The sequence below is a fragment of the Mauremys reevesii genome, linkage group 17 (genome assembly GCF_016161935.1).
Source record: "Mauremys reevesii isolate NIE-2019 linkage group 17, ASM1616193v1, whole genome shotgun sequence".
Classification (NCBI taxonomy): domain Eukaryota; kingdom Metazoa; phylum Chordata; order Testudines; family Geoemydidae; genus Mauremys; species Mauremys reevesii.
Genome location: NC_052639.1, coordinates 5,993,550 through 6,020,650, shown reverse-complemented (window position 1 = coordinate 6,020,650; position 27,101 = coordinate 5,993,550). Strand labels below are relative to the sequence as shown.

General features: G+C 49.0%; 1 protein-coding gene across 1 annotated transcript in view; it reads left to right on the top strand.

Moving 5' to 3' along the window:
- LOC120385062 (sodium channel protein type 4 subunit alpha-like) overlaps window positions 1-27,101 on the top strand; it is a 127,511-nt gene that overhangs the window by 17,652 nt on the left and 82,758 nt on the right. Inside the window, 6 exon segments of the mRNA XM_039504163.1 lie at window positions 1,833-1,922; window positions 2,708-2,836; window positions 4,881-4,972; window positions 13,830-14,114; window positions 15,691-15,754; window positions 26,031-26,172. Coding sequence (XP_039360097.1) covers window positions 1,833-1,922; window positions 2,708-2,836; window positions 4,881-4,972; window positions 13,830-14,114; window positions 15,691-15,754; window positions 26,031-26,172 — 802 coding nt within the window.

The window sequence follows — 27,101 nt, the reverse complement described above, 5'->3', positions numbered from 1 at the left end:
TCACCTCCCAGCAGGGCCAGTGAATGCGGACAGGCGGCAGGACCAGGGCCGGCTCTGGCTTTTTTGCTGCCCCAAGCAAAAAAAAAAAAAGGGACAGGGCCACTGGAGCAGCAAAGTGGGGAGGGGGAAGAACGGCGCGGCTGGAGCGGCAAAGCTCGGGGAACACGAGCGGCTGGGGCAGCAAAGCTCGGGGGGAACACGGCGCAGCTGGAGTGGCAAAGCTCGGGGGGGAACACGTTGTGGCTGGAACGGCAAAGGGGGGGAACACGGCGCGGTGGGGGGGAACACGGCGCGGCTGGAGCGGCAAAGCGGGGGGGGGGCGGGGGGAGAAACAACGGCGTGGCCGGCAAAGCAGGGGAAAACAAAACAAAAAACCCTACAGGGCAGCCGGAGCAGCCAACAAAAAAAAAAGCGGCCGTTCCGCCCTAGGTTTGGGAGGAAGCCGCCCCATAGACTCTGCCGCCCCAAGCACCAGCTTGCTCAGCTGGTGCCTGGGCAGGACACAGGAGAGTGGGTCTCTGGAGGGGCTAGTGGGGGGGCTCTGGGCAGTGAGGGGATGGAGGACGGTGGGCAGTGGGGCGCTGAACAGTGGGAAGTGGAGGAGGTTTGTGTGTTTCAGGGTGTTCGGCAGTGGGGGGGTCTGTGGGCAGAGGGGTGCTGGGCAGTGGGGAGTGGAGGAGGTTTGTGTGTTTCAGGGTGTTTGGCAGTGGGGGGTCTATGGGCAGAGGGGCGCTGGGCAGTGGGCAGTGGAGGAGGTTTGTGTGTTTCAGGGTGTTCGGCAGTGGGGGGTCTGTGGGCAGAGGGGTGCTGGGCAGTGGGCAGTGGAGGAGGTTTGTGTGTTTCAGGGTGTTTGGCAGTGGGGGGGGTCTGTGGGCAGAGGGGCACTGGGCAGTGGGCAGTGGAGGAGGTTTGTGTGTTTCAGGGTGTTTGGCAGTGGGGGGTCTGTGGGCAGAGGGGCGCTGGGCAGTGGGCAGTGGAGGAGGTTTGTGTGTTTCAGGGTGTTCGGCAGTGGGGGGTCTGTGGGCAGAGGGGCGCTGGGCAGTGGGCAGTGGAGGAGGTTTGTGTGTTTCAGGGTGTTTGGCAGGGGGTGCAGCGTGTACTAAGAGCTGAGGGGTCACGGGAAGGAGGAGCTAGGATGAGGGAGGTTAGGGCAGAGAGGGCAGCAGGGAGCGCAAGGAGAATATGAACAGAGAAGTGTTCACCTGCTCTGGCCAGGAGATTCAGAGAGTTTTAAGGCCAGAAGGGACCACCATGATCACCCAGTCTGACCTCCCAGGCAACCCCGCAGTAGGAATTCATTCCTGCTTCGAGTCAAATAGCTGTAGCTGAACGTGAGCATCTCTTTAAGGGGCCCATTCGTGCCTGTGGTGAGGGCCCAGTACCCAGAAGTGAGGAGAATCAGAGGCATGCAGGACTCTGGGCCAGTGGAGACATAGGTGGGGGCAGGTTGCTAGGGAGAGAGGTGGGAGGCGAAAGGGAAGATCCTGTTTGCAAAGTGGCTAGAGGTTGGGGGAGAGGCGGGAGAGGAGGACTGAGGGATGCAGGGAAGGACTGGGGCCCAGCGCCGGCTGTGCTGTGCTCAGTTTCCAGGCTGTGGCTGGAGGCAGAGAAGTGACCATAGTGAAAGGGGACATTGGTGGAATAGTTTAAGCTTTCTCCATCTCTGCGTCGTTCTGAAAGGAATAACAAGCGCCAGGATCTTTTCTGGGAGCCGCACTCCAGGGCTGGGGTGGAGGGAAATGCTGCATGTGCTGCGCCCGGCCTTGGCAAGCACTCGGGGGAGGAGGGGAGCCTGTGACACGCCAGAGAGATTTTCCTTGACCTGGTTGTAAATTATTCAGCATGTTTATCATGATCACCATTTTGACCAACTGTGTGTTCATGGCAATGAGCGACCCGCCACCGTGGGCCAAGAACGTGGAGTAAGTTCCTTTCCTCCCATCGCTGCTTGGCCACCTGATGGCACTGGAGAGGGTGGCCCCCTTCCCTGCGTGGCTGCTCCTTACAGAAATCTGTCCTGCTTATCAGACAGGGGCCTGAGGGGAAGGTGTGGAGGGGCCTTGGGAAATGGGCATGTGTAGTTTGGAGACCACCGGACTGAGCTGTCGCCATGGTTGCGATCTCAGAACCCAAGTTTGTGTCCAGCTCTAGACTTTGCAACCACAGGCACATTTCTGAACAGCCTCCCCCCACTACTCACCGCGGCTCAGCTACAGGACAGACAGGGCTCCGAGAAGGCAGCAGGTTTTTGAGGGCTCAGCACCCACAATTTGGGGCCAGATTACCATGGCTCAGCACCCACTATCAGTGCCAGATTTTCCAAAGAGCCTCCCATTTAGGTGCCTAAACAGGGCTGAAGTTTTCAAAACACCCAGCAGCCCCAGTGGTGACCCTAATGGCCTGGACCCGCGTGCCCTCACCATACTGAGCTCATTTGGAAATGCAGCTCATGGTGCTGAAAGCAGTGTTGGTAGGGAGTGGCCATCTGTATTAAGGCTCCCAATTTTGCTAATGCTAGCAGAGCTCAACTGCTGTCAGCAGCCATGGGAAATGATTGATAAGACATATTTTCCAACCCTTTTCCCATGAAGGTCTCAGGACCCATTTTTCCCACATACACACAACATTTTTGCAAGTGTCTTGGATAGTTTTCCCTTTGAGCTGCTTGTCTTGTCTACTTATCATAAGTCACTGTTTCTGCTTTCAGATACACCTTCACTGGGATATACACCTTTGAGTCCATGATAAAGATAGCAGCCAGAGGATTTTGCATTGACCAATTTACATTCCTACGTGACCCATGGAACTGGCTGGATTTCAGTGTTATCATTATGGCGTAAGTATACTCAGTAAGGGACATGGCACAAGCAGGAAGCCTAGCTAACCAAGTTGTAACATTGTTGGTATAGGATGAATTGGAAACAAATGTCTGGAAAATTGCCAGAGATGTTAGAGCTGGTATCGTCTACACTGGGGATATGCCCCAATTCCTGCACTTGATGGCCAGTCACTGCAGTAGCCACACCCCAAATGTAGACAAGGAGAGCTGTGATTGCATCGGTGGAGCTAACCCCAGTGCCAAGCAGGGTTAAACTTCACTGGGGTATATTGTGACTTTCCTTGTCTATACTTGGGGCTTTGCTCTGGTTGTTGGCCCCCTATGGCCAGGATTGGGGCACATCTCCAAAGCAGACAAAGCCCACCTAGGTCACCTTGCCTGTCCATCTCAGTCAGGTCTGGCTTGTTACCTCGCTTTGCCCAGAAAGACTCAAACTGTGCTACTTCCTACCCATATTTCTAGTCTTTCTGCAGTGACTCTCTTCCTATTATTTCTCTGTCCTCATTAGTGTTCACACCACACCCCTTCAATATCCACTGGGCCCAGTTAATGTGCTGGCTACTTCCTCTTCCAGATGGGCAGTGAAGATGTTAAATTTAACAAATTTGATGGGGGGGCCAGGAGGCTCCGTGCGCTGCTCTCGTCCACAGGCACTGCCCTCCCACCAGCTCCCACTGGCTGTGGAGCCGGTGCTCGGGGCGGGGGCAGCACGTAGAGCCCCGTGGCCCCCCGCCAGGAGCCGGACCTGCTGGCCACTTCCAGGGCACAGTGCGGTGCCAGGGCCGGTAGGGAGCCTGCCTTAGACCTGCAGCACTGCTGACCAGACTTTTAACAGCCCAGTCAGCAGTGCTGACTGGAGTCGCCAGGGTCCCTTTTCGAACGGGCATTCCGGTGGAAAACCGGACACCTGGCAACCCTACCCCAGATCCCAAAGGCATCATCCACAGTGGCCTCATGACAGTGTGACTACCACATCCTAAGATTTGTCCGCACCGGCTAATGCACAGTAGGGAGGCCACTAGTCCAGGATTAAACTGGATGGCCCTCTTTTTGAGAGGTTTGCCACGCCCGGTATTTGGACACAACTGGACATGGTTTTGTCCCGTGTCAGATGGGGGACACTGCTCTGCCCCAGCCCACTCTTAAAAATGGCACCTCTGGAATGCAGGGTGACCTCGAATGCACCGTGTGTGCAAAGTCACACTGGTGGGGGTGAGGTGGCGCACTCTGAAAGATGGTGCCCCCTCCGCATGTGGCATGACCTCGCACCCACCACCATGCCAGCGAGGGCAGAGTTATCACCGGCGGGGGCAGGGTCACACCATTCCCAGAAGTACCGGAATGTCTGGTGTTGTGGGAAGGTGGAGCGGCCACCTTATGCACCAATATAATAAGGGACTTGATCTTCCTTGGCTTGAAACCAGAGTAAGCTGCACCAGTGCAGCATGTGGACATGAGGAATTTCATTGAATCATAGGATTGGAAGGGACCTTGAGAGGTCATCTAGTCCAGCCCCCTGCACTCAAGACAGGACTAAAGATTATCTAGACCATCCCTGACAGGTGTTTGTCTAACCTGCTCTTAAAAACCTCCAGTGAATGCAGGGGGCATCTCTGTGTTGTGTTTGTACACCACCTAGCGCAGTGGGGCCATGTCCAAGACTGGAGCTCAAGGATGCTATCATCATCATCATCATCATCAGGAATCAATCAGTATAGCTCACCTGCTGTAAAACTTCCCAGTGTAGACAAAACCACAGGCACCTTGCTCCTGGGAGCTTTCTCCAGCCTTCTCAAGGCAACACAGCTCCAGACCTTCCCCCCTTAGTCTTTGCAAGTAGCTGTGAAGTGCTAATGAGTCCTCTTCAGGCACTCACAGCAGCACACAGCCTGTAGGCTCCCTCGGCGGTAACGCTGCAGGTTGGCAGATCTACTGCTTTTGTCTCTGAAAGTGACCATGACCTAGAGTGCTGTGAAAACACTCCTCACCTTCAGCAAAGTCTGAATCCTTCTGAATCCTCCTTTCTCCTCACCTCCCCCAGTTACACCACAGAGTTTGTGGATTTGGGAAATGTCTCAGCTCTACGAACGTTCCGTGTCCTCCGTGCACTGAAAACAATCACCGTGATTCCAGGTAGGTCAAAGAGCATTTGCCTTTCAAACCATCTCCGTTCCTTTCCATAGTTTAAGCTTTACCTTGAAAAACCAGCCGGCTTGCAGATCTTTGCCCTGCACCTTGGATTGTCCCACCAGTGCAAAGTTCCTCCTGTTCCTATGTGACACTGTTTTATACCCACTTTGCACTCACTGTCACTGGCATAACTGACTATACAGGCTGGAGGATAGTGGAGAAAATGGCCCCTTGCCTGTTGAGAGGCGAAGGCATTTTTCTTTGAGTTTGGGGCATTATGTCATTGGTAGTGCTAAAAGCTCCAGCAGCATTGCCAGCCCAGTTATAAGACCCTGCTTTTGCTTGTGCATAACTTTGCAAAAAAAGTCCTTTTGAGCTGACAATTTCCATGTCCCAAAGTAGTTTTTTTGCCTTTGAAAACTTTGAGAAAAATGCATTTAATTGTTTTGCATTATTTTGTGTCTTTAAAAGAAAGGAATACGTTTCAGACTTTGAGTGTCTGTGCTTGGAGCTCAGGTGTGTTCCCGGCTCATGTAGACATACTCGCATTCACTCTCATTGGGCTAAAAACAGTAGAGTAGCTGCAGTAGCACAGGCAGTGGTGAGGCTAGCTGCCCAGTGCACAAACCTTTCTGGACCCTGTAGGTGTGTATTGGCGGGAGCTAAGCTAGGCCACCACTTGCCGTTGACTGTGCTAGTGTGGCTACACTACTATTTTTAGCACACTAGCTTGATAAGATCTAGTACAGGAGTGTCTGCATGAGCTGGGAATCACACACCTAGCTCCACGTGTAGATGTAGCCTTTAGGGTCAAATCCTGCTGATTTTTACATATGTGGGTGAGTCCCATTCATTCAGTGGGGCTATTCATGAGCAGAGATTAATCAGACTGGGACTGTTCCGCTTGGAAAAGAACTGACTAAGGGGGGATATGATAGAGGTCTATAAAATCTATAGTGGTGTGGAGAAAGTGAATAGGGGACTGTTATTTACCGTCTCACAAAGCACAAGGACCAAGGGTCACCCAATGAAATTAACAGGCAGCAGGTTTTAAAAAAAACCAAAAGGAAGTACTACTCCACACAACACATTCTCTGCCAAAAATGTTCTGCTTATAAGAAGCACACGGGATCTTTTTCAGGGGAGAAGGCAATATGCCATGTTCATTGAAGATACAACAATTAGCATATGCATTCAATCACACCACACACTGCCCCGCCAGTCAATGTTATAGTTACCAGTCCAGAGTCCGGATCAATCTAGTGGCCAGCTAGGCTGATCACGTGTAGGTAAGAGCCTGGTTCTGTCGGTCGCGATATGATGCTCCAGGGAAGTCTTGGCAGGATGAACCCAAAATTTCATGGCAAGGCACCCTGTTTATATAGTGATTTTCCTTCATTGGAACCAGTGAGTTTTGCACTGTCATGCTGTAATCAATTGTTGTTTGATGAGTGCTTGTTTTCTTAAATTGTCCTTTTCATTCTTTATCTTGTTCTTTTATTAAGTCTCTCAGGGAGTTACCCCAGGCTGGTTTTGATCAGTGCTATCTTGTCCCCACTGATAGGTGCCTGTCTCATCTTTAGAGTTGTCAATCTGCCCTCCTCAGGCATTTCAATAGGGGCGTGTTCCAGCCTCCTGGGGCCCTTGCGTCTGTCTCCGGTTCCTCCCTAGAACATCTGGTTCAGTGATGGCCTTCACACTTATCTCTTAACACCCATTCCTCATTCACACACAAAACAGAATTAATTTACACAGTACATTTTGAACAGGAACATCAAATTGCAATGCAAATGAAAAACAATCACCACATTCTTTTACTTATTTTAAAATGCTAAACCTACAACAAAATGGTGGCCCTCAAAGATCTGTAAAAGCAGCAAAGAGTCCTGTGGCACCTTATAAACTAACAGACGTTTGGGAGCATGAGCTTTCGTGGATGAATACCCACTTCGTTGGATGCATGTAGTGGAAATTTCCAGGGGCAGGTATATATAAGCAAGCAAGAAGCAGGCTAGAGATAACGAGGTTAGTTCAATCAGGGAGGATGAGGCCCTCTTCTAGCAGCTGAGGTGTGAAAACCAAGAGAGGAGAAACTGGTTTTGTAGTTGGCAAGCCATTCACAGTCTTTGTTTAATCCTGAGCTGATGGTGTCAAATTTGCAGATGAACTGAAGCTCAGCAAAAGCAGCAAAGAATCCTGTGGCACCTTATAGACTAACAGACGTTTTAGAGCATGAGCTTTCGTGGGTGAATACTCACTTCGTCGGATGCAAGTCAGCAGTTTCTCTTTGAAGTCATGAACCGGTCTGACTATCAAAAGGAGGCCACCAGACAACTCTCCAATACCAAATTCTACAGGCCACTTCCCTCAGATCCCACTGAGGAATACACTAAGAAACTGTACCATCTACTCAGGACACTCCCTACACTAACACCGGAACAAATCAACATACCCTTAGAGCCCCGACCAGGGTTGTTCTATCTACTACCCAAGATCCACAAACCCAGAAATCCTGGGCGCCCCATCATCTCGGGCATTGGCACTCTCACTGAAGGACTGTCTGGATATGTGGACTCTCTACTCAGACACTATGCCACCAGCACTCCCAGCTATCTCCGTGACACCACTGATTTTCTGAGGGAAGTACAATGCATTGGTGACCTTCCAGAAAACACCAGCCTAGCCACCATGGATGTAGAGGCTCTCTACACAAACATCCCACACACTGATGGAATACAAGCTGTCAGGAACAGTATCCCTGATGATGCCACAGCACAACTGGTTGCTGAGCTCTGTGCCTTTATCCTCACACACAACTAATTCCAGATCAGTGGCACCACTATGGGCACCCACATGGCCCCACAATATGCCAACATTTTTATAGCTGACCTGGAACAACGCTTCCTCACCTCTCATCCACTCATGCCCCTTCTCTACCTACGCTACATTGATGACATCTTCATCATCTGGACCCATGGGAAGGAGACTCTGGAAAAATTCCACCACAATTTCAACAGCTTCCACCCCACCATCAACCTCAGCCTGGACCAATCTACACGGGAGGTCCACTTCCTAGACACCACAGTGCAAATAAGTGATGGTCACATTAACATCACCTTATACCGAAAACCTACCGACCGCTATGCCTGCCTTCATGCTTCCAGCTTCCATCCTGGGCACACCACACAATCCATTGTCTACAGCCAAGCACTGAGGTACAACCAGCAAAGAATCCTGTGGCACCTTATAGACTAACAGACGTTTTACAGCATGAGCTTTCGTGGGTGAATATCCACTTCGTCGGATGTATTCACCCACGAAAACTCATGCTGTAAAACGTCTGTTAGCCTATAAGGTGCCACAGGATTCTTTGCTGCTTTTACAGATCCAGAATAACACGGCTACCCCTCTGATACTTGAGGTACAACCATATCTGCTCTAACCCCTCAGACAGAGACCAACACCTACAAAATCTCCATCAAGCATTCTCAAAACTACAATACCCGCATGAGGAAATAAGGAAACAGATCAACAGAGCCAGACGTGTACCCAGAAGCCTCCTACTGCAAGACAAACCCAAGAAAGAAACCAACAGGACTCCATTGGCCATCACATACAGTCCCCAGCTAAAACCCCTCCAACGCATCATCAGGGATCTACAACCCATCCTGGACAATGATCCCTCACTTTCCCACACTTTGCCTTGGGAGCAGGCCAGTCCTCGCCCACAGACAACCTGCCAACCTGAAGCATATTCTCACCAGCAACTGCACACCGCACCATAGTAACTCTAGCTCAGGAACCAATCCATGCAACAAACCTTGATGCCAACTCTGCCCACATATCTACACCAGAGACACCATCACAGGACCTAACCAGATCAGCCACACCATCACCGGCTCATTCACCTGCACATCCAGCAATGTAATATACGCCATCATATGCCAGCAATGCCCCTCTGCTATGTACATTGGCCAAACTGGACAGTCTCTACGGAAAAGGTTAAATGGACATAAATCAGACATTAGGAATGGCAATATACAAAAACCTGTAGGAGAACACTTCAACCTCCCTGGCCACACGATAGCAGATCTTAAGGTGGCCATCCTGCAGCAAAAAAACTTCAGGACCAGACTTCAAAGAGAAACTGCTGAGCTTCAGTTCATCTGCAAATTTGACACCATCAGCTCAGGATTAAACAAAGACTGTGAATGGCTTGCCAACTACAGAACCAGTTTCTCCTCCCTTGGTTTTCACACCTCAACTGCTAGAACAGGGCCTCATCCTCCCTGATTGAACTAACCTCGTTATCTCTAGCCTGCTTCTTGCTTGCTTATATATACCTGCCCCTGGAAATTTCCACTACATGCATCCGACGAAGTGGGTATTCACCCACGAAAGCTCATGCTCCCAAACGTCTGTTAGTCTATAAGGTGCCACAAGATTCTTTGCTGCTCTTACAGATCCAGACTAACACGTCTACCCCTCTGATACTCAAAGATCTGTTTCTGCCTTGAAGTCCAAACACAAAAAAATTCTGGCTGATGCATCTCTACCAATGACACATTAGGCCATTCCTTTCTGCTACTCAAAAAGGGTGGCTGGCTGGATATGGTAAAATCATACATCAATAGATTTAATACATGCTACATTATTATCTTATTCTTTATCCTTCATTCTAGATTATACAAAATACAAACATAAAATCCTACTAATACAAAGCCAACCTTGTGTAACTCCTTGCCAGGAGATGTTGTGAAGGCCCAAAGTATAACTGAGTTTAAAAAATGTCAGTTCATGGAGGATATGTCCATCCATGGCTCTTAGCCAAAATGGTCATGAGCAGAACCCCATACTCTGGTTGTCCCTAAACTTCTGACTGCCAGAAGCTGGGAGTAAGTGACAGGGGATGGATCACTTGATAAATTGCCCTGTTCTGTTCATTCCCTCTGAAGCATCTGGCATTGGCCTCTGTCAGAGACAAGATGGCCTAGCTGAGCCATTGGTCTGACCCAGCATGGCCCTTCTTATGTGATGATGTTCTTCTGTTCTTACCCAGCTGAGTATGGTCAACTCATTTGAACACGAGAAGCAGGATTTAGCATTTTTACTGCACTCAGATATGTCCAAAATGACTGAACTATAAGGACTTAATTATGGAAAAGACCTCAAGCTAATCTCCATGTTTGGGGGGTAGGGGGACAGGTTTGTGACATGCGTAATCATGACCCTAATTGACCGCAGAGTTGTGCTTAGCCGTCTTGGCCTTGATTTTAGCTAGGTCTCAACCTGGCCTCCAAAACTAGGTGCAGGCAGAAAGCTAGGGAAGGGAAAGTGTGTAGCTGTGAGCACAAAGAGGTGAGCCTGTAATTCTAGGCCCACCATTTGGCTGGCAGTGTTGGGTATGTCTGCAGTGGAATTAGACACCCATGGCTGGCCTGTGCCAGTTGACTCGGGCTCACAGGGCTCAGGGGCTGTTTAACTGCAGTGTAGACATTCGGGCTCAGGCTGCAGCCCAAGCTCTGGGACCCTACTATCTCGTAGTGTCTTAGAGCCCAGGCTCCAGCCTGAGCCCAAACATCAACATCATAATTAAACAACCCCCTAGCCTGAGCCCCACGAGCCGGAGTCAGCTGGCACGGGCCTGCCGTGGGTGTCTAATTGCAGTGTAAACGTACCCTTAGAGGCCACTTTTGCAAATATATGCAGTCTGGGACTCCTGATGGTCACCTTATCCCAGCCTCTAGATGGCGCTGGGTTATGTGTAAATTCAAACTACCTGGCTATGTGCCCAAATATGAGCCAGATGTTGGGCCCTCACCCTGAGCACACATAGCTCTATGCTTTGATAAGGTAGAAGCACACCAATAGCTCAGGGTCAATGGGGGAGGCTACCTTGCTGGCACAGTGCAGAACCCTTTGGGCAAGCAGGGTGTCTGGCAAGGGTGGCTGCCAACCTTGTCCAATGGATCCTAACATTCCTCAGGCAAAGACCCAGGAAAGTGTCCTGGCATCACAGGAGTGGCCAAGTCGAAGACGCTCTGGAGATATTTCATCAGGACAAGAAGTCTTGTGCCCTGGCTTCTTTCATCGCCTGCCAAGGCAGAGGGGACCCAATGCCAGCTATAGCCTGCTTGTTTTACCCACAGGATTAGTCCTTCCTCAGCCAAAATACAATAATACGGGGGATCCCCCTATGAACTCCCTACCAGTCAAAGGGTTAAAAGCAAAACCAAACAATGACTCCCCTAAGCCCCTGGCACAGGGATAGGATTATTGGGGTTTGCATCTTTCCTCGGTTGCACAATGTAGGAGTCAAATGGGCCTGTGCCCACTCCCTCAATAGCTAACAGCTTTGAATGGGTGCCAAGGCCAACGGCAGGGCCAGCTGGCTTGCTGGTGAGGGATCTGCGGAGGCAATGAAAGTCACTTTTATTCCAGGATAATCAATGTACTTCCCAAGCGGAGTAATTAATCTGGAATGTCATCTCTTTATCTGGTCTAGAGTCTGCACCCCACTGGCAGTTATTCTGGAGCCGTTTATTCTCCTCTCGTTATTCCAGTCAGTTTCCCCACGTACATGGGTCCTTAGAGAATCAGAGTTTTACCTCAACAGGTGGAAATATTGGCACAGCGACTGTGACAAACTGATCTCCAATATATATTTGGACATGAAATGGGTCCAAAGCAAGTGGCAGATCTGAGCACTCCTGTGCTTGGGGACTGTTTTGGGCTCCAGAGATGAATTCTGAGGCTTGGTCCCATCACTAATTTGGGCGTCACACGAGGGGAATAAATATCTTCACATCCCAAGGGCCTCTCAGGGTCTGTTCAATAGCCTGCTCCCGCTTGGGACAGGAAGCTACCATTGTGCTTTCAGAGCAAAAGATGAGGTAACCTAGCCCCAATGCGAACTGTCACTCAGAAGCACAAAGACTTCTCCAGCTCAAAGGGTTCAGAGCAGAGTGGAAGGGCTTGGCAGAGCTCAAAGTTCTCCCGGTGGTTACAGGAAGAGAGACTCTCCTTTGGACGCAGCAGAATTCTCTGCCCTGAGATCAGGATTAGCAAATAATTCATCCCAGGTGCAACAGCACAGAACCTCCTCCTGTTCATTTTAACCTAACTGTGATTTTATTTGGCAAGTTTCAAATGAGAGGAAAAACACACAATGAAAGGGAGTTAGAAACCATCAGGGGAAATAGTAACGCTTCTGTGATGGAAAGATTTTAGGGCCAGTCTAGGGATGTTTCCATAGTATCCATTTAAATGTGTTTGTGAAACCTGTTCTTTTGTAAAAACAACAAGGAGGACTTGTGGTACCTTAGAGACTAACAAATTTATTAGGGCATAAGCTTTCGTGGGCTAGAACCCACTTCATCAGATGCATGGAGTGGAAAATACAGTAAGAAGATATATATACACAGTACATGAAAAGATGGGAGTTGCCTTACCAAGTGGGGGGTCAGTTCTAATGAGACAATTCAATTAAAGTGGGCTCTTATCAACAGGAGGAAAATAACTTTAGTAGTGGTAATCAAAGTGGCCCATATCAAACAGTTGATGAGAAGGTGTGAGTAACAATAGGGGGAAATTAGTTTTAGTTTTTGTAGTGACCCATCCACTCTCAGTCTTTATTCAGGCCTAATTTGATGGTGTCCAGTTTGCAAATTAATTCCAGTTCTGCAGTTTCTCATTGGAGTCTGGTTTTGAAGTTTTTTTGTTGGAGTATTGTGACTTTGAGTTCTGTTATTGAGTGTCCAGGGAGGCTGAAGTGTTCTCCGACTGGCTTTGGAATGTTATAGTTCTTGACGTCTGATTTGTGTCCATTTATTCTTTTGCGTAGAGACCGTCCGGTATGGCCACTTTAATTGAATTGTCTCGTTAGAACTGACCCCCCACTTGGTAAGGAAACTCCCATTTTTCATGTACTGTGTATATAGATCTTCCTACTGTATTTTCCTCTCCATGCATCTGATGAAGTGGGTTCTAGCCCACAAAAGCTTATGCCCAAATAAATGTGTTAGTCTCTAAGGTGGCACAAGTACTCCTCGTTGTTATTGCTGATACAGACTAACATGGCCACCACTCTGAAACCTGTTCTTTTGTGTGATCTAGCACATCAAAAGGACCATTTGCGGGCACAGAGTGATTCAAAACCTCAGGGGCAGCAGGCCTCATTACACGGCATAATTAATGTGTCAGGGCATGTGCTGGTGTCTGGTGGGGTCAGGAAAGAACTGACAGAGCTCTGTGAATAAGAGATTTTTCAGTTCACTGGCAATTCCAAAAACTCAGGAAAAAAACATTTTAGGACTAATAGAAAATGACATTTTTTGAAATTTTTGGTGAACTGAATAGTCAAAAAAATCATTTCTGATTTTTTGTTTTAGCAAAATTTAAATGTTTTGATTTTGACCATTTTAAAATGTTTTAAATGTTTGTTATATAAACCTACGGAAATTTGTAAACAAAAAGTTTTGAACTGAAAAATTGAAATGTTTCATTTTAAAAACGTTGAAACAAAATGTTTCCATTTTTTTTATTTTGGGGGCAGGTTTTATCTGAAACAATTTGCAAAACACTTTGGTGTTGCCAAATCTGCATTTTGTGCCAGAAAAAGAAACGTGTTGGCAGAAAAATTTCACCCCGCTTTATTTCCAACCCTTTGGATAATAGCATTGTACCACGGGCAGGTGAATTTTTATGGGGAGGGGTCTTGCCTTACACTGAAATCCAGGCTGGTCTGGAGTTAGGGCAGTGGACAACTCTTATGGGATGCATGAGCTCCATAGCAACATTAGAACATTATCGATGATTAACAAATTAATAACTACACCAATAATAATGTCTCCCTCCTCAGGGCTGAAGACAATTGTTGGAGCTTTGGTACAGTCCGTGAAGAAGCTCTCTGATGTCATGATTCTCACCGTCTTCTGTCTGAGTGTTTTTGCACTGGTTGGACTTCAGTTGTTCATGGGGAACCTTCGGCAAAAATGCGTTAGGTGGCCACCCCCTATAAATGACACTTTGCAAGAGGACTTCTTTGGACTGGACAATGACACGATCGCTAACTCAACTCTCTATGGCAACACAACTGGGTTGAGTAATGGGACTTTTGACTGGGATTCTTACATCAACGATGAAGGTAAATACTTGTGTGCCTTCTCTCTGCTGTCAAAAAGTGTAAACAATCTGATTGACTCCTCGCCACCATTCAGAGCCCCTCTCCTCAGCCAATCAACGTCCAGGATTGGCTGCCATTCACAGCCCCACTCCTAAGCCAATCAACATCCAGGACTATCCACCATCCTTGGAAAATTTTGCACCATGTGATTAAGCCAATGACAAATCAAAATTAGCCACAAACATCAAAAGCTGGAGGTGGACTCCAGAAACGAGAAATGAATATTTTTGTCCAAAACCAGAAAATGTTGAGAAAATCAAAATGTTTTGGCAAAAAAGAAAGTGTTTAAAACAAAAGGGCGGAACCCTTCATTGAATACGGAGCCACACACCAAGGGTGGAGAGAGAATTCTGAAACTGCTTTCACATCCAGGGTCCTTCCACAGTGCAGGCACATTTATACAAGAGGCAGAACCAGCTGCTAGTCAGCCTGTCGCTGCCAAGTAACAGCTGCAGTGTGATAGGTATTGGCTGGAGTCTTTCACATCTTGTTTAGAGCACTCAGCAGAACTCAGCAGCAGGTCACATTACATGCTGACTGAGGTGCTTTATTCCACAAGAAGGCTCCTTAGCAGGGGAGTTAAAGTCAATATCCACGAATGACTGAAACCTATGCAAACAGCAGTGACACATTCTGGCCATGCATTCAGGTTAACAGCTGCTCACACCACAGCAACACATCCTGGCCTGAAATGCCATATGTGGGGCGGCTTTTCAACACTCCACTGGTTAGTTAAATAGAGGCATGGGGGCTGGGAAGGAATCATTGATTGGGATGCACAGCACAGGCTCCAGATAGGTCCCTCCAGGCTATTCAGAGGGCAAAGTCCAAATCAGGTAATACCCAAGGCGGGGGACTCATTGCTTCTCCATGCAGGTGGCTCAGGCTGCTGATCCGCACCCGCCAGAAGGGCCTGACCCCAGGGGCATGTTCTCCATGTCAGTAAATGAAATTAAATTCCCTCTTTGCTGTGTCTCAGCAGCTGCTGTGGTTCTCGGCTGGGTGGATCACTGGCAATATCAAAGAGGAATGAGCTTGATGCATTCCCAGTCTCGTAGTGGGCTCAGTTTGGTGCTGGCCTGAGAGTGCTTGTTATTTTCCACAGTTTCCCAGCAGGGCATGTGCAAAAATTCACTCAGCTGGAAACCTGCAGAGCCATGGCGCTGGCCTTTCTCCAGTCTTTTTAGTCCCCTTCTGTGAACGTTCACACCAGCGAGCCTTGGTTTGCATGAGAGAGAATGTTAACCTGTATTCACACAAGCATTCGCGCTGACCACTCTTGCTGGCTGTCTCTAGAGCTGTCGCTGGGTTTGGGCATCAGCCAGTCAGGCAAGTGAAACAAAACCATGTGACTAAGGTCACCTGTGCAAATTAGCACAATATAACTAGCAAATCTAGGAAGCAATAGCTGTGGTGAATGCTTTATGCTGGGACACAATCCAATTAGCCATTTGTTGAAGAATTGCAAATGATAAACAAACATGTGCAAATCAATGTCTGCAATTCTCACTTCTTGCTTTTTTCCTGAATTGCAAAGGGAATTTCTACTTTCTGGAGGGCTCGCTGGATGCTCTGCTCTGCGGGAACAGCAGCGATGCCGGGTAAGTGGGGTCTGTTCTGACCGGCACAAACAGAGCTGGGCGGCCCCTGGGGAGGGAAACAAAGAGGCCAGACGTGGCTTAGTCTGGGGATAGCACCCAGCCGGACCAGCCAACGAGAAGTGACTGGTGTGAGTTTGGAGAAGGGGGTTGTGGGTAGGGTGACCAGATGTCTCAATTTTATAGGAACAGTCCCGATTTTTGCATCTTTTTCTTATATAGGCTCCTATTACCCAGGATCCCCTGTCCTGATTTTTCACACTTGCTGTCTGGTCACCCTAGTTGTGGGCACGAATTCCCATTGTACGTCTGGGCACAAATCTTTTGGGGATTGTGAGTAGCCCTTCTCCCAAGGGACAGGGGTGGGAAAAGGTCTCTCCACATAGAGATCTCCTGGATCAGGCACCAGCTACCCTTTCATCTCTCCCTCTTCTGCTTCCCCACCGCCTTGCGCTTCCTTCCTGGGCTCTTTTACCCAGTCTCCTAGTTAACAAGCTAATTAGCTCATTAGCTACCCAGCCCCAATCTGATCTGGTAATCAGGAGCTCCTCTCCTTAATGATCAGAGGGGTAGCCGTGTTAGTCTGGATCTGTAAAAGCAACAAAGAATCCTGTGGCACCTTATAGACTAACAGACGTTCTGCAGCATGAGCTTTCGTGGGTGAATACCCACTTCTTCAGATGCAAGAACGAAGAATCTTGCATCTGAAGAAGTGGGTATTCACCCACGAAAGCTCATGCTGCAGAACGTCTGTTAGTCTATAAGGTGCCACAGGATTCTTTGTTGCTTCTCCTTAATGAGGCTCCTCCTTGGGAGCCTCATTGGCTAGACAGTAACCAGTGCGGGCTTGGTTGCTGAATCCCAGCACTCCTCACAGGGATGAAGAGTTTTTGTGCCAGTAGAAGTGCTGACTGATGCACACCAAATCACTAGTCACTTGCGAAAATCTTGATCATAAATCTCGACTAGATACCTAAGTATGTGGCCACATTTTCAAACATTCTGTCCACCCAGCAGTCAGGGGGAATTGCTAAGTGCTCAACACTTGAACATCTGGCCACTCAGAGTATGTCTATACTTCAATAAACCACCCGCGGCTGGCCGGGCCAGCTGAGTCTGGCTCGGGATCAGGGGCGGCTCTAGAAATCAGGCTGCCCCAAGCAGCGCGGAGCGCTGCGCCGCCCTTCCTCGGTCCCGCGGCGGGTCCCCTCTTCCCGCGGCTCCAGTTGAGCTCCTGCGGCAGGTCCACCGGAGCCCCGGGACGAGCGGACCTGCCGCAGGCATGACTGCGGGAGCTCCACCGGAGCCGCGGGCACGGTCCGGCGGCTCCGCTTGAGCTGCCGCAATCATGCCTGCGGGAGGTCCAGCCGAGCCGCGGGACGAGCCCCCCTCCGCAGTCATGCCTGTGGCAGGTCCCGTCGTCCGCGGCTCCGGTGGACCTCCCGCAGGCATGACTGCGGCAGGTCCACCGGCCCAGCCTGCCGCCCCCTAGATTTGGCCGCCCTAGGCAACAGCTTGGTTTGCTGGTGCCTAGAGCCGCCCCTGCTCGGGATGCAGGCTCCACTGCAACTTGACACCACTGGTCCTTGTTCTGTCATCTGCTACCACTGGGAACAGTTTAGATCCATCCTCTTTGGAACCCCCTGTCAAGTAGTTGAAAGCAGCTATCAAATCCCTCCTCATTTTTCTCTTCTGCAGACTAAACAATCCCAGTTCCCTCAGCCTCTCCTCATAAGTCATGTGCTCCAGCCCCCTAATCATTTTTGTTGCCCTCCGCTGGACTCTCTCCAATTTTTCCACATCCTTCTTGTAGTGTGGGGCCCAAAACTGGACACAGTACTCCAGATGAGGCGTTACCAATGTCGAATAGAGGGGAATGATCACGTCCCTCGATCTGCTGGCAATGCCCCTACTTATACAGCCCAAAATGCCATTAGCCTTCTTGCCTACAAGGGCGCACTGTTGACTCATATCCAACTTCTCGTCCATTGTAACCCCTAGGTCCTTTTCTGCAGAACTGCTTCCTAGCCATTAGGTCCCTAGTCTGTAACAGTGAATGGGATTCTTCCATCCTAGGTGCAGGACTCTGCACTTGTCCTTGTTGAACCTCATCAGGTTTCTTTTGGCCCAATCCTCTAATTTGTCTTTGAGCAGGGGGTTGGATTAGATGACCTCCTGAGGGCCCTTCCACCTAGGATGGAAGAATCCCATGCACTGATATTCTATGTTTCTATGAAATTGCCTTGCATGTATGCACACTGCTCCACCCAACCCCACCAGCGTGACAAGGTACCCAAAGAGTGAACTGGGGCTCAGGGGCGGTTGAAATGTAATCCATTTTCAAATCTCACCCATTTCTGTTAAATGCAGTTCATGCCATCCATGGATGATTAAATCACTTCTCCCAAATACGACTGGGGAGGGTTGAATTCAGTCCAGAAATGTGCCGGTGGGGGGGGACGTAAGGCGGATGGCAGTGCAGGTCTGTGTGTTTGCATCCAGTCATAACAGGCTATGTTGGAAGCCTGGAGGAAGCACTGAACCATGCGTATGCTAATGCAGCATCCTGTTCATTCCCTCATTACTTTTGACCCAATCCCGGGTGCTGATAGCTGCTAACTTTTCCCATAGCAGGAACTCCAGATAGACAGTCCCATTTTGGGAAAGGCGTATTTCCCAGGGCCACCTTGCTAGCTGAGCAGCCCACTCCGCTCATAGGTGTGCTGTTCAGTCGCCATCCATTTGAATACTTTGGTAGCATATGTGGCTGCTTTCCCACTGGCAGCTTGGAACAAAATCTCTTGGCCACCACGGGCACTACTGTGTTCTCCAAAATGAGGCATGCCGGAAATGATAGCGATGATGTGGCCACTCAGCTCCCCCAGAGCCCCAGGTGGGCTGCAGTTTTTAGAAAAAACCCGGCTGTGTTTTAACTCCCCATTCTCAGTGCACATCTTTTGCTGCGATTCACCCGGCTGTGTCCAGGGCGGTGCCAGCTTCCCGAAGCATCCATCTCCCAATGAGCTGAAGTTCAGTAACATTTAATGTCTTTGACATTCCAAGAGGATTTTTTCTGTGCTCCTGCGCTGAGCTGTTTGAGACAACAATCCGCTGTGACCTGTCCTGTTCCAGGCCCCTCGACCTCTACTGGCTGCAGGACTCCCGAGCTCGCCCGCACTGCAGCAGAAGCCAAGTTCACATTCTGGACAGGGCCAACATGCAGGCCCAGGACCAAAGACAGGGACCTGCAGCTAGAGGAAGGCAGCATGAGGCAAGAGGAAAGGTTCAGACTGGCACAGCTTTAGGACAGGGTCGCAGCATGGGAGCATTTGCGTTGCGGTTCCTGGAACAGGCCCGGTGGCTAAGGGAGAAGGACCGAGCTCAGCAGAAAGAGCTGTCTGAGCAGCTGCTATCACTAATGGACACAAGAGTCCCAGCTTCCCTTGCATTGCCCACCCCCCGATCTGCGCCCCACCTTGGTACCCCGTGCTGCAATCCAGAAACAGCTGGGACAGCTCCATGGCTGGGTGGCCCATGCAATCGGACGCTATCACTGCTGGACAGGGCAGGTGGGCCCCAGGCAGCCCTCCAGGCTGAACTCCTCCCTGCAGATGCTGCCCCGGCACCAAGTTTGCAGCAAATGAGGAAGGAAGGGAAAGGAGAGCGGGAACCCAGGTTGGGGCTTTCTGTCTGAAGGGTGGTTTCACTGTCTGCACTTTGTTCCTGGTTTTTTCAAAGGTTTTGGTGTTACTGGTGTTTTGGAGTCCTCATGGCAGCTGTTCTTTTCTAATAAATGTTTAACAATAAAGGGTTTTATTTTGTTAAGAAATGTTCTGACCATCCCTGCATCCCATCCCATAATGTGTATTTCAAATAATGAAGGTAAGCACATGATCAGGGGACAGTTGGACACTTGTATGCAAAGGCTATTTCCCAACACAGTTATCTACTTCAATCTGTACATCGATCAGCTATGTACATCAATCCAGACTGGGAATCCACCCCCCACCTTCCTCTGTCATAAGAACATAAGAACGGCCGTACCGGGTCAGACCAAAGGTCCATCTAGCCCAGTATCTGTCTACCAACAGTGGCCAATGCCAGGTGCCCCAGAGGGAGTGAACCTAACAGGTAATGATCAAGTGATCTCTCTCCTGCCATCCATCTCCATCCTCTGACGAACAGAGGCTAGGGACACCATTCCTCACCCATCCTGGCTAATAGCCATTTATGGACTTAACCACCATGAACTTATCCAGTTCTCTTTTAAACACTGTTATAGTCCTAGCCTTCACAACCTCCTCAGGTAAGGAGTTCCACAAGTTGACTGTGCGCTGTGTGAAGAAGAACTTCCTTTTATTTGTTTTAAACCTGCTGCCTATTAATTTCATTTGGTGACCCCTAGTTCTTGTGTTATGGGAATAAGTAAATAACTTTTCCTTATCCACTTTCTCCACATCACTCAAGATTTTATATACCTCTATCATATCCCCCCTTAGTCTCCTTTTTTCCAAGCTGAAGAGTCCTAGCCTCTTTAATCTTTCCTCATATGGGACCCTCTCCAAACCTCTAATTATTTTAGTTGCCCTTCTCTGAACCTTTTCTAGTGCCAGTATATCTTTTTTGAGGTGAGGAGACCACATCTGTACACAGTATTCGAGATGTGGGCGTACCATGGATTTATATAAGGGCAATAATATATTCTCAGTCTTATTCTCTATCCCCTTTTTAATGATTCCTAACATCCTGTTTGCTTTTTTGACCACCTCTGCACACTGCGTGGACATCTTCAGAGAATGATCCATGATGACTCCAAGATCTTTTTCCTGACTCGTTGTAGCTAAATTAGCCCCCATCATATTGTATGTATAGTTGGGGTTATTTTTTCCAATGTGCATTACTTTACATTTATCCACATTAAATTTCATTTGCCATTTTGTTGTCCAATCACTTAGTTTTGTGAGATCTTTTTGAAGTTCTTCACAGTCTGCTTTGGTCTTAACTATCTTGAGCAGTTTAGTATCATCTGCAAACTTTGCCACCTCACTGTTTACCCCTTTCTCCAGATCATTTATGAATAAATTGAATAGGATTGGTCCTAGGACTGACCCTTGGGGAACACCACTAGTTACCCCTCTCCATTCTGAGAATTTACCATTAATTCCTACCCTTTGTTCCCTGTCCTTTAACCAGTTCTCAATCCATGAAAGGATCTTCTCTTTTATCCCAAGACAACTTAATTTACATAACAGCCTTTGGTGAGGGACCTTGTCAAAGGCTTTCTGGAAATCTAAGTACACTATGTCCACTGGATCCCCCTTTTCCACATGTTTGTTGACCCCTTCAAAGAACTCTAATAGATTAGTAAGACACGATTTCCCTTTACAGAAACCATGTTGACTACCGCTCAACAGTTTATGTTTTTCTATGTGTCTGACAATTTTATTCTTAACTATTGTTTCGACTAATTTGCCCGGTACTGATGTTAGACTTACCGGTCTGTAATTGCCGGGATCACCTCTAGAGCCCTTTTTAAATATTGGCGTTACATTAGCTAACTTCCAGTCATTGGGTACCGAAGCCGATTTAAAGGACAGGTTACAAATCTTAGTTAATAGTTCCACAACTTCACATTTGAGTTCTTTCAGAACTCTTGGGTGAATGCCATCTGGTCCCGGTGACTTGTTAATGTTGAGTTTATCAATTAATTCCAAAACCTCCTCTAGTGACATTTTAATCTGTGACAGTTCCTCAGATTTGTCACCTACAAAAGCCAGCTCAGGTTTGGGAATTTCCCTAACATCCTCAGCCATGAAGACTGAAGCAAAGAATCCATTTAGTTTCTCTGCAGTGACTTTATCGTCTTTAAGCGCTCCTTTTGTATCTCGATCATCAAGGGGCCCCACTGGTTGTTTAGCAGGCTTCCTGCTTCTGATGTACTTAAAAATATTTTGTTATTACCTTTGGAGTTTTTGGCTAGCCGTTCTTCAAACTCCTCTTTGGCTTTTCTTATTATACTCTTGCACTTAATTTGGCAGTGTTTATGCTCCTTTCTATTTGCTTCACTAGGATTTGACTTCCACTTTTTAAAGGAAGTCTTTTTATCACTCACTGCTTCTTTTACATGCTTGTTAAGCCATGATGGCTCTTTTTTAGTTCTTTTACTGTGTTTCTTAATTTGGGGTATACTATTATGGTGTCTTTAAAAAGCACCCATGCAGCTTGCAGGGATTTCACTTTAGTCACTGTACCTTTTAACTTCTGTTTAACTAACCCCCTCATTTTTGCATAGTTCTCCCTTTTGAAATTAAATGCCACAGTGCTGGGCTGTTGAGATGTTCTTCCCACCACAGGGATGTTGAATGCTATTGTATTATGGTCACTATTTCCAAGCAGTCCTGCTATAGTTACCTCTTGGACCAGCTCCTGCGCTCCACTCAGGATTAAATCTAGAGTTGCCTCTCCCCTTGTGGGTTCCCGTACCAGCTGCTCCATGAAGCAGTCATTTAATGTATCGAGAAATTTTATCTGTGCATTTCGTCCTGAAGTGAAATGTTCCCAGTCAATATGGGGATAATTGAAATCCCCCACTATTATTGGGTTCTTAATTTTGATAGCCTCTTTAATTTCTCTTAGAATTTCATCATCACTATTACTGTCCTGGTCAGGTGGTCGATAGTAGATCCCTAATGTTATATTTTTATTAGAGCATGAAATTTCTATCCATAGAGACACTATGGAACATGTGGATTCGCTTAAGATTTTTACTTCATTTGAATCTACATTTTCTTTCACATATTTATGGGGGAGGGATAGCTCAGTGGTTTGAGCATTGGCTTGCTAAACCCAGGGTTGCGAGTTCAATCTTTGAGGAGGCTACTTAAGGATCTGGGGCAAAAATTGGTCCTGCTAGTGAAGGCAGGGGGCTGGACTCAATGACCTTTCAGGGTCCCTTCCAGTTCTAGGAGATTGGTATGTCTCCTATTATTATATAGTGCCACTCCCCCTGCTCCCCTTCACGACCTGTTCTGTCCTTCCGATATATTTTGTACCCCGGAATGATTGTGTCCCATTGATTGCTCTCAGTCCACCAGGTTTCTGTGATGCCTATTATATCAATATCCTCCTTTACCACAAGGCACTCTAGTTCACCCATCTTATTATTTAGACTTCTAGCATTTGTGTACAAGCACTTTAAAAACTTGTCCCTGTTTATTTGTCTGCCATTTTCTGATGTGTCAGATTCTTTTTTATGTGACTGTTAACTGATCTGGCCCTTACATTATCCTCTTCCATCCTCTGCTCCTGACTATAACCTGGAGATTCTCTATCATTAGACTCTTCCCTAAGAGAAGTCTGTTTCCGATCCACATGCTCCTCTGCAGCAATTGGCTTTCCCCCATCTCCTAGTTTAAAAACTGCTCTGCAACCTTTTTAATGTTTAATGCCAGCAGTCTGGATCCACTTTGGTTTAGGTGGAGCCCATCTCTCCTGTATAGGCTCCCCCCATCCCAGAAGTTTCCCCAGTTCCTAATGAACGTGAACCCTTCCTCTCTACACCATCGTCTCATCCACGCATTGAGACTCTGAAGCTCTGCCTGCCTACCTGGCCCTGCGCGTGGAACTGGGAGCATTTCTGAGAATGCCACCATAGAGGTCCTGGATTTCAGTCTCTTCCCTAGCAGCCTAAATTTGGCTTCTGGGACATCTCTCCTACCCTTCCCTATGTCATTGGTACCTACATGTACCACGACCACCGGCTCCTCCCCAGCACTACACATAAGTCTGTCTAGATGCCTCGAGAGATCCACAACCTTCGCACGAGGCAGGCAAGTCACCATACGGTTCTCCCGGTCATCACAAACCCAGCTATCTACGTTTCTAATGATCGAATCTCCCATTACTAACACCTGCCTTTTCCTAGCAAGTTCCCTCCCCCGGAGAGGTAACCTCAGTGCGAGAGGCAACCCCAGCACCATCTGGAAGGAGGGTCCCAACTACGGGAAGGTTTCCCTCTGCTCCCATTGACTGCTCTGCTTCCCTGGGCCTTTCATCCTCCTCAACAGCGCAGGGGCTGTCTGATCGGAGGTGGGACAATTCTACAGTGTCCCGGAAAGCCTCATCAACATACCTCTCTGCCTTTCTTAGCTCCTCCAGTTCCGCCACCCGGGCCTCCAAAGTCTGTACATGGTCTCTGAGGGCCAGGAGTTCCTTGCACTGACTGCACACATACGCCACCCACCCACAGGGCAGGTAATCATACATGCAACACTCAGTGCAATAAACTGGATAGCCCCCACTCTGCAGCTGGCTTCTGCCTGCATTGTCTCCTAGTTAATGGAAGGGTTGTTTAAAGGGTTGTTTAAAGCAAGAAGCTTTGAATGTAGTTTGGTTTATAGGTTTTAAGGGGACTAAAGGGGCACAGATAGGACCGACAAGGGACCCCCGCTCCCTTCCCACTCGCTTTCTGAACTCCCTTGCGAAACTCCCTGTTAGCAGCCCTGTTCACAAGCGATCACATCCTAAGTACAATGCATGGCAATGAACCCCTCCCCCCAGAAATGACCCCCCAAGGCAATCCACCCCAACCTCACCACAAGCACATTCATACCAGTGCTGTTCTCCCTCTTCCCTTTGGGCCAGGCAAGCCCATCCTGCTGGAGCACGCAGCATCCCTGACTTCTGGTGCCCAGGTACATCCAGCACCAGCACTTTCTGGCTGGTCTGTAAACACGTCAATCTGCCAAAAGCACATTTGACGCCGGCTGAGCATGGCATTCAACCTCCTCTTGCCAAGGTCTCCGAGATCAGGGACAGTTTGATAAGCCAAGGCAAAAGGGTGCACATAAGGTCCTCAAGTAAACAGGGGAGACAGTAGCTCCACTTACGACAATGTCATTTGGTGGGAATAGTGTCCCGGCCTGTCCTTGAATGTAGCCCCCCAATAGGCAGAAAACCCCGGCATCACGATCTGTCCAGTGCAGCCCACGCTGGCATCCATCCATTGGAGTCTGTGGCCCACCTGGGCCTGCATACCAATGGAGCAGTGCCCTTTGCGGTTCATGTCCTCATGTGCTTCTTGAGGAAGACAAACTATGGGCCCATGAGTCCCATCAATGGCCCCAGTGCAGTCTGGAAACCCCATTCTCTCAAAGTCAGCAATAGCTCCACATTGGGAGTAACTCACATGCCTGACTGCCTCAGAAACCTCTGCCACCACTTTACCCCCAGCCAGACTTCCAACACCAAGCTGGGTAGTAATGGCCCTATCGCAGTCTGGTGTAGCCAGCTTCCAGACAGGTAGAACAACCTGCCTCTGGGCCGGAGTGGCCTGCCTCATGCATGTCTTTATGCTGGAGGGGTGGCGCAAGCTGCATGGTGATGTGATCCCACCAGTCCATGTTTGTGGCCCTGCTTCAGCAGCAGCTATGCCAAGAGCCATGAGCAGCATCAGCCATGTCTGTGTCCTCCTCCTGCTCCATCATTAGCTCTTTGGTGGGCCAGAAAATGCTGCCGGGACATCCACTGGAGTCTCATGGAAGTTCTGCCCGTTCCCTGAAACAGGAGTGACAGTGCAAGCAAGACAAGTTCTTCAAATGGCACCTCCTCATGTTGCTGGCTCCGGTTGCTGGGACTGTGCAGATCGAAATGCCGAGTCAGTAGGATGTGGCTGTTCAAACTTCCTGTGACAGCTGGGGTGGACAGTCAAGTTTTTCCACACAGCACCACAAAGACAGAGCTAGAGCAGCCACCTTTCGGGAGTGTGGGTCAGTGGTCAATTAGCCACTGGGCTAACAGGGTCCGTGCCCAGGGGCCACGGCCAATTGGGGGGGCCCAAGAAAAATGGGCTCCCCTGCATCTGATCCACCTGCCCAACACTCCTGCTGCCCCCGCACCTCAACCCCAGGCGTGCCAGTTGGGGGGGTGGGGCAAGCCCCCGCACCCTGACCCTATTTCCCTAGCACACAGTTTTGAAAGCCTTGGCTTAATTGTCTGCAAATGTGTATGGCTGTTGGTGCATGCTGGATTGGTGCAAGCTGTGTGTGTGTATGTGTGTGAGAGGGGATCTGACTCTGAACTGAATGCTTCTCCATCGGGCCTTGAGTCACCCCTATGCAAGCCCACTTGCTTCACTGGGGTTGTGCAGGTAAAACTGGGCCCTTTGCACCTTGCACCCTCCTCAAGTTTCTGAACATAAAACTAGATTCACTTTTGCCCTGGCCAGGCAGGGGCTGGACCCAGCACTAACATACCCCCTCCTCTCTGCTCCCTCTGGCAGGAAGTGCCCTGAAGGATACATGTGTATGAAAGCAGGAAGGAATCCGAACTATGGCTATACCAGCTATGACACTTTTAGCTGGGCTTTCCTTTCTCTCTTCCGCCTCATGACTCAGGACTACTGGGAGAATCTCTTCCAGCTGGTGAGCCCTTTCTTTCCTTTTATTCGGGTTTTCCCACTGGCAGAGGCAATAGCTTGCATTCGATTGCATGTCCCCACACACATGGCAGGGGTCCTTTGAATTAAAGGTCATTGTGGGTTTTTTTTTTTAATTTCTCTTGTTTTGTAAAAGCAGCAAAGAGTCCTGTGGCACCTTATAGACTAACAGACGTTTTGCAGCATGAGCTTTCGTGGGTGAATACCCACTTCTTCTTGCATCCAAAGAAGTGGGTATTCACCCACGAAAGCTCATGCTGCAAAACGTCTGTTAGTCTATAAGGTGCCACAGGACTCTTTGCTGCTTTCACAGATCCAGACTAACACGGCTACCCCTCTGACGCTTGTTTTGTGTGTGGTGACGGAGGGTCCAGCCCATCTGTGGGCTGGGAGATCTAAAACATGCCTCTGGTCACACAGTGTAAAGCACGTGGGAGCTTGTTGCTCATAGATATTCATCCAAAAGCATCTGGGCTGGAAGGGAGCACCTGGCTAAGTGCAATGGGGCATAGTTTCCATGGAGCTGGGCCTGTTGTAACCAGTCCACATGCTACAGTTGACAACAGACATAATCACAATCCACTAAATAAGTCTCACCCAGGCACACTGAGAGCTGGGATTGCAACCTTTGCCCTTAGTTGCAAGGACAGGGGGTGGCGCTGAAGGAGAACTCACAGCTGGTGGGAATAGCAGGTCCTCTATCCAGGGGCGTCTCTAGGATTTGCGCCGCCCCAAGCAGGGCGGCACGCCTGCGGCTGCTCCACCGGAGCCGCGGGACCAGCAGACCCTCCGCAGGCACGTCCGTGGGAGGTTCACCGGAGCCGCCCGCCGCCCTCCCGCGGGACACCGCCCCAAGCGCGCGCTTGGCGCGCTGGGGTCTGGAGCCAGCCCTGCCTCTATCTTCTCTGTTGGGGC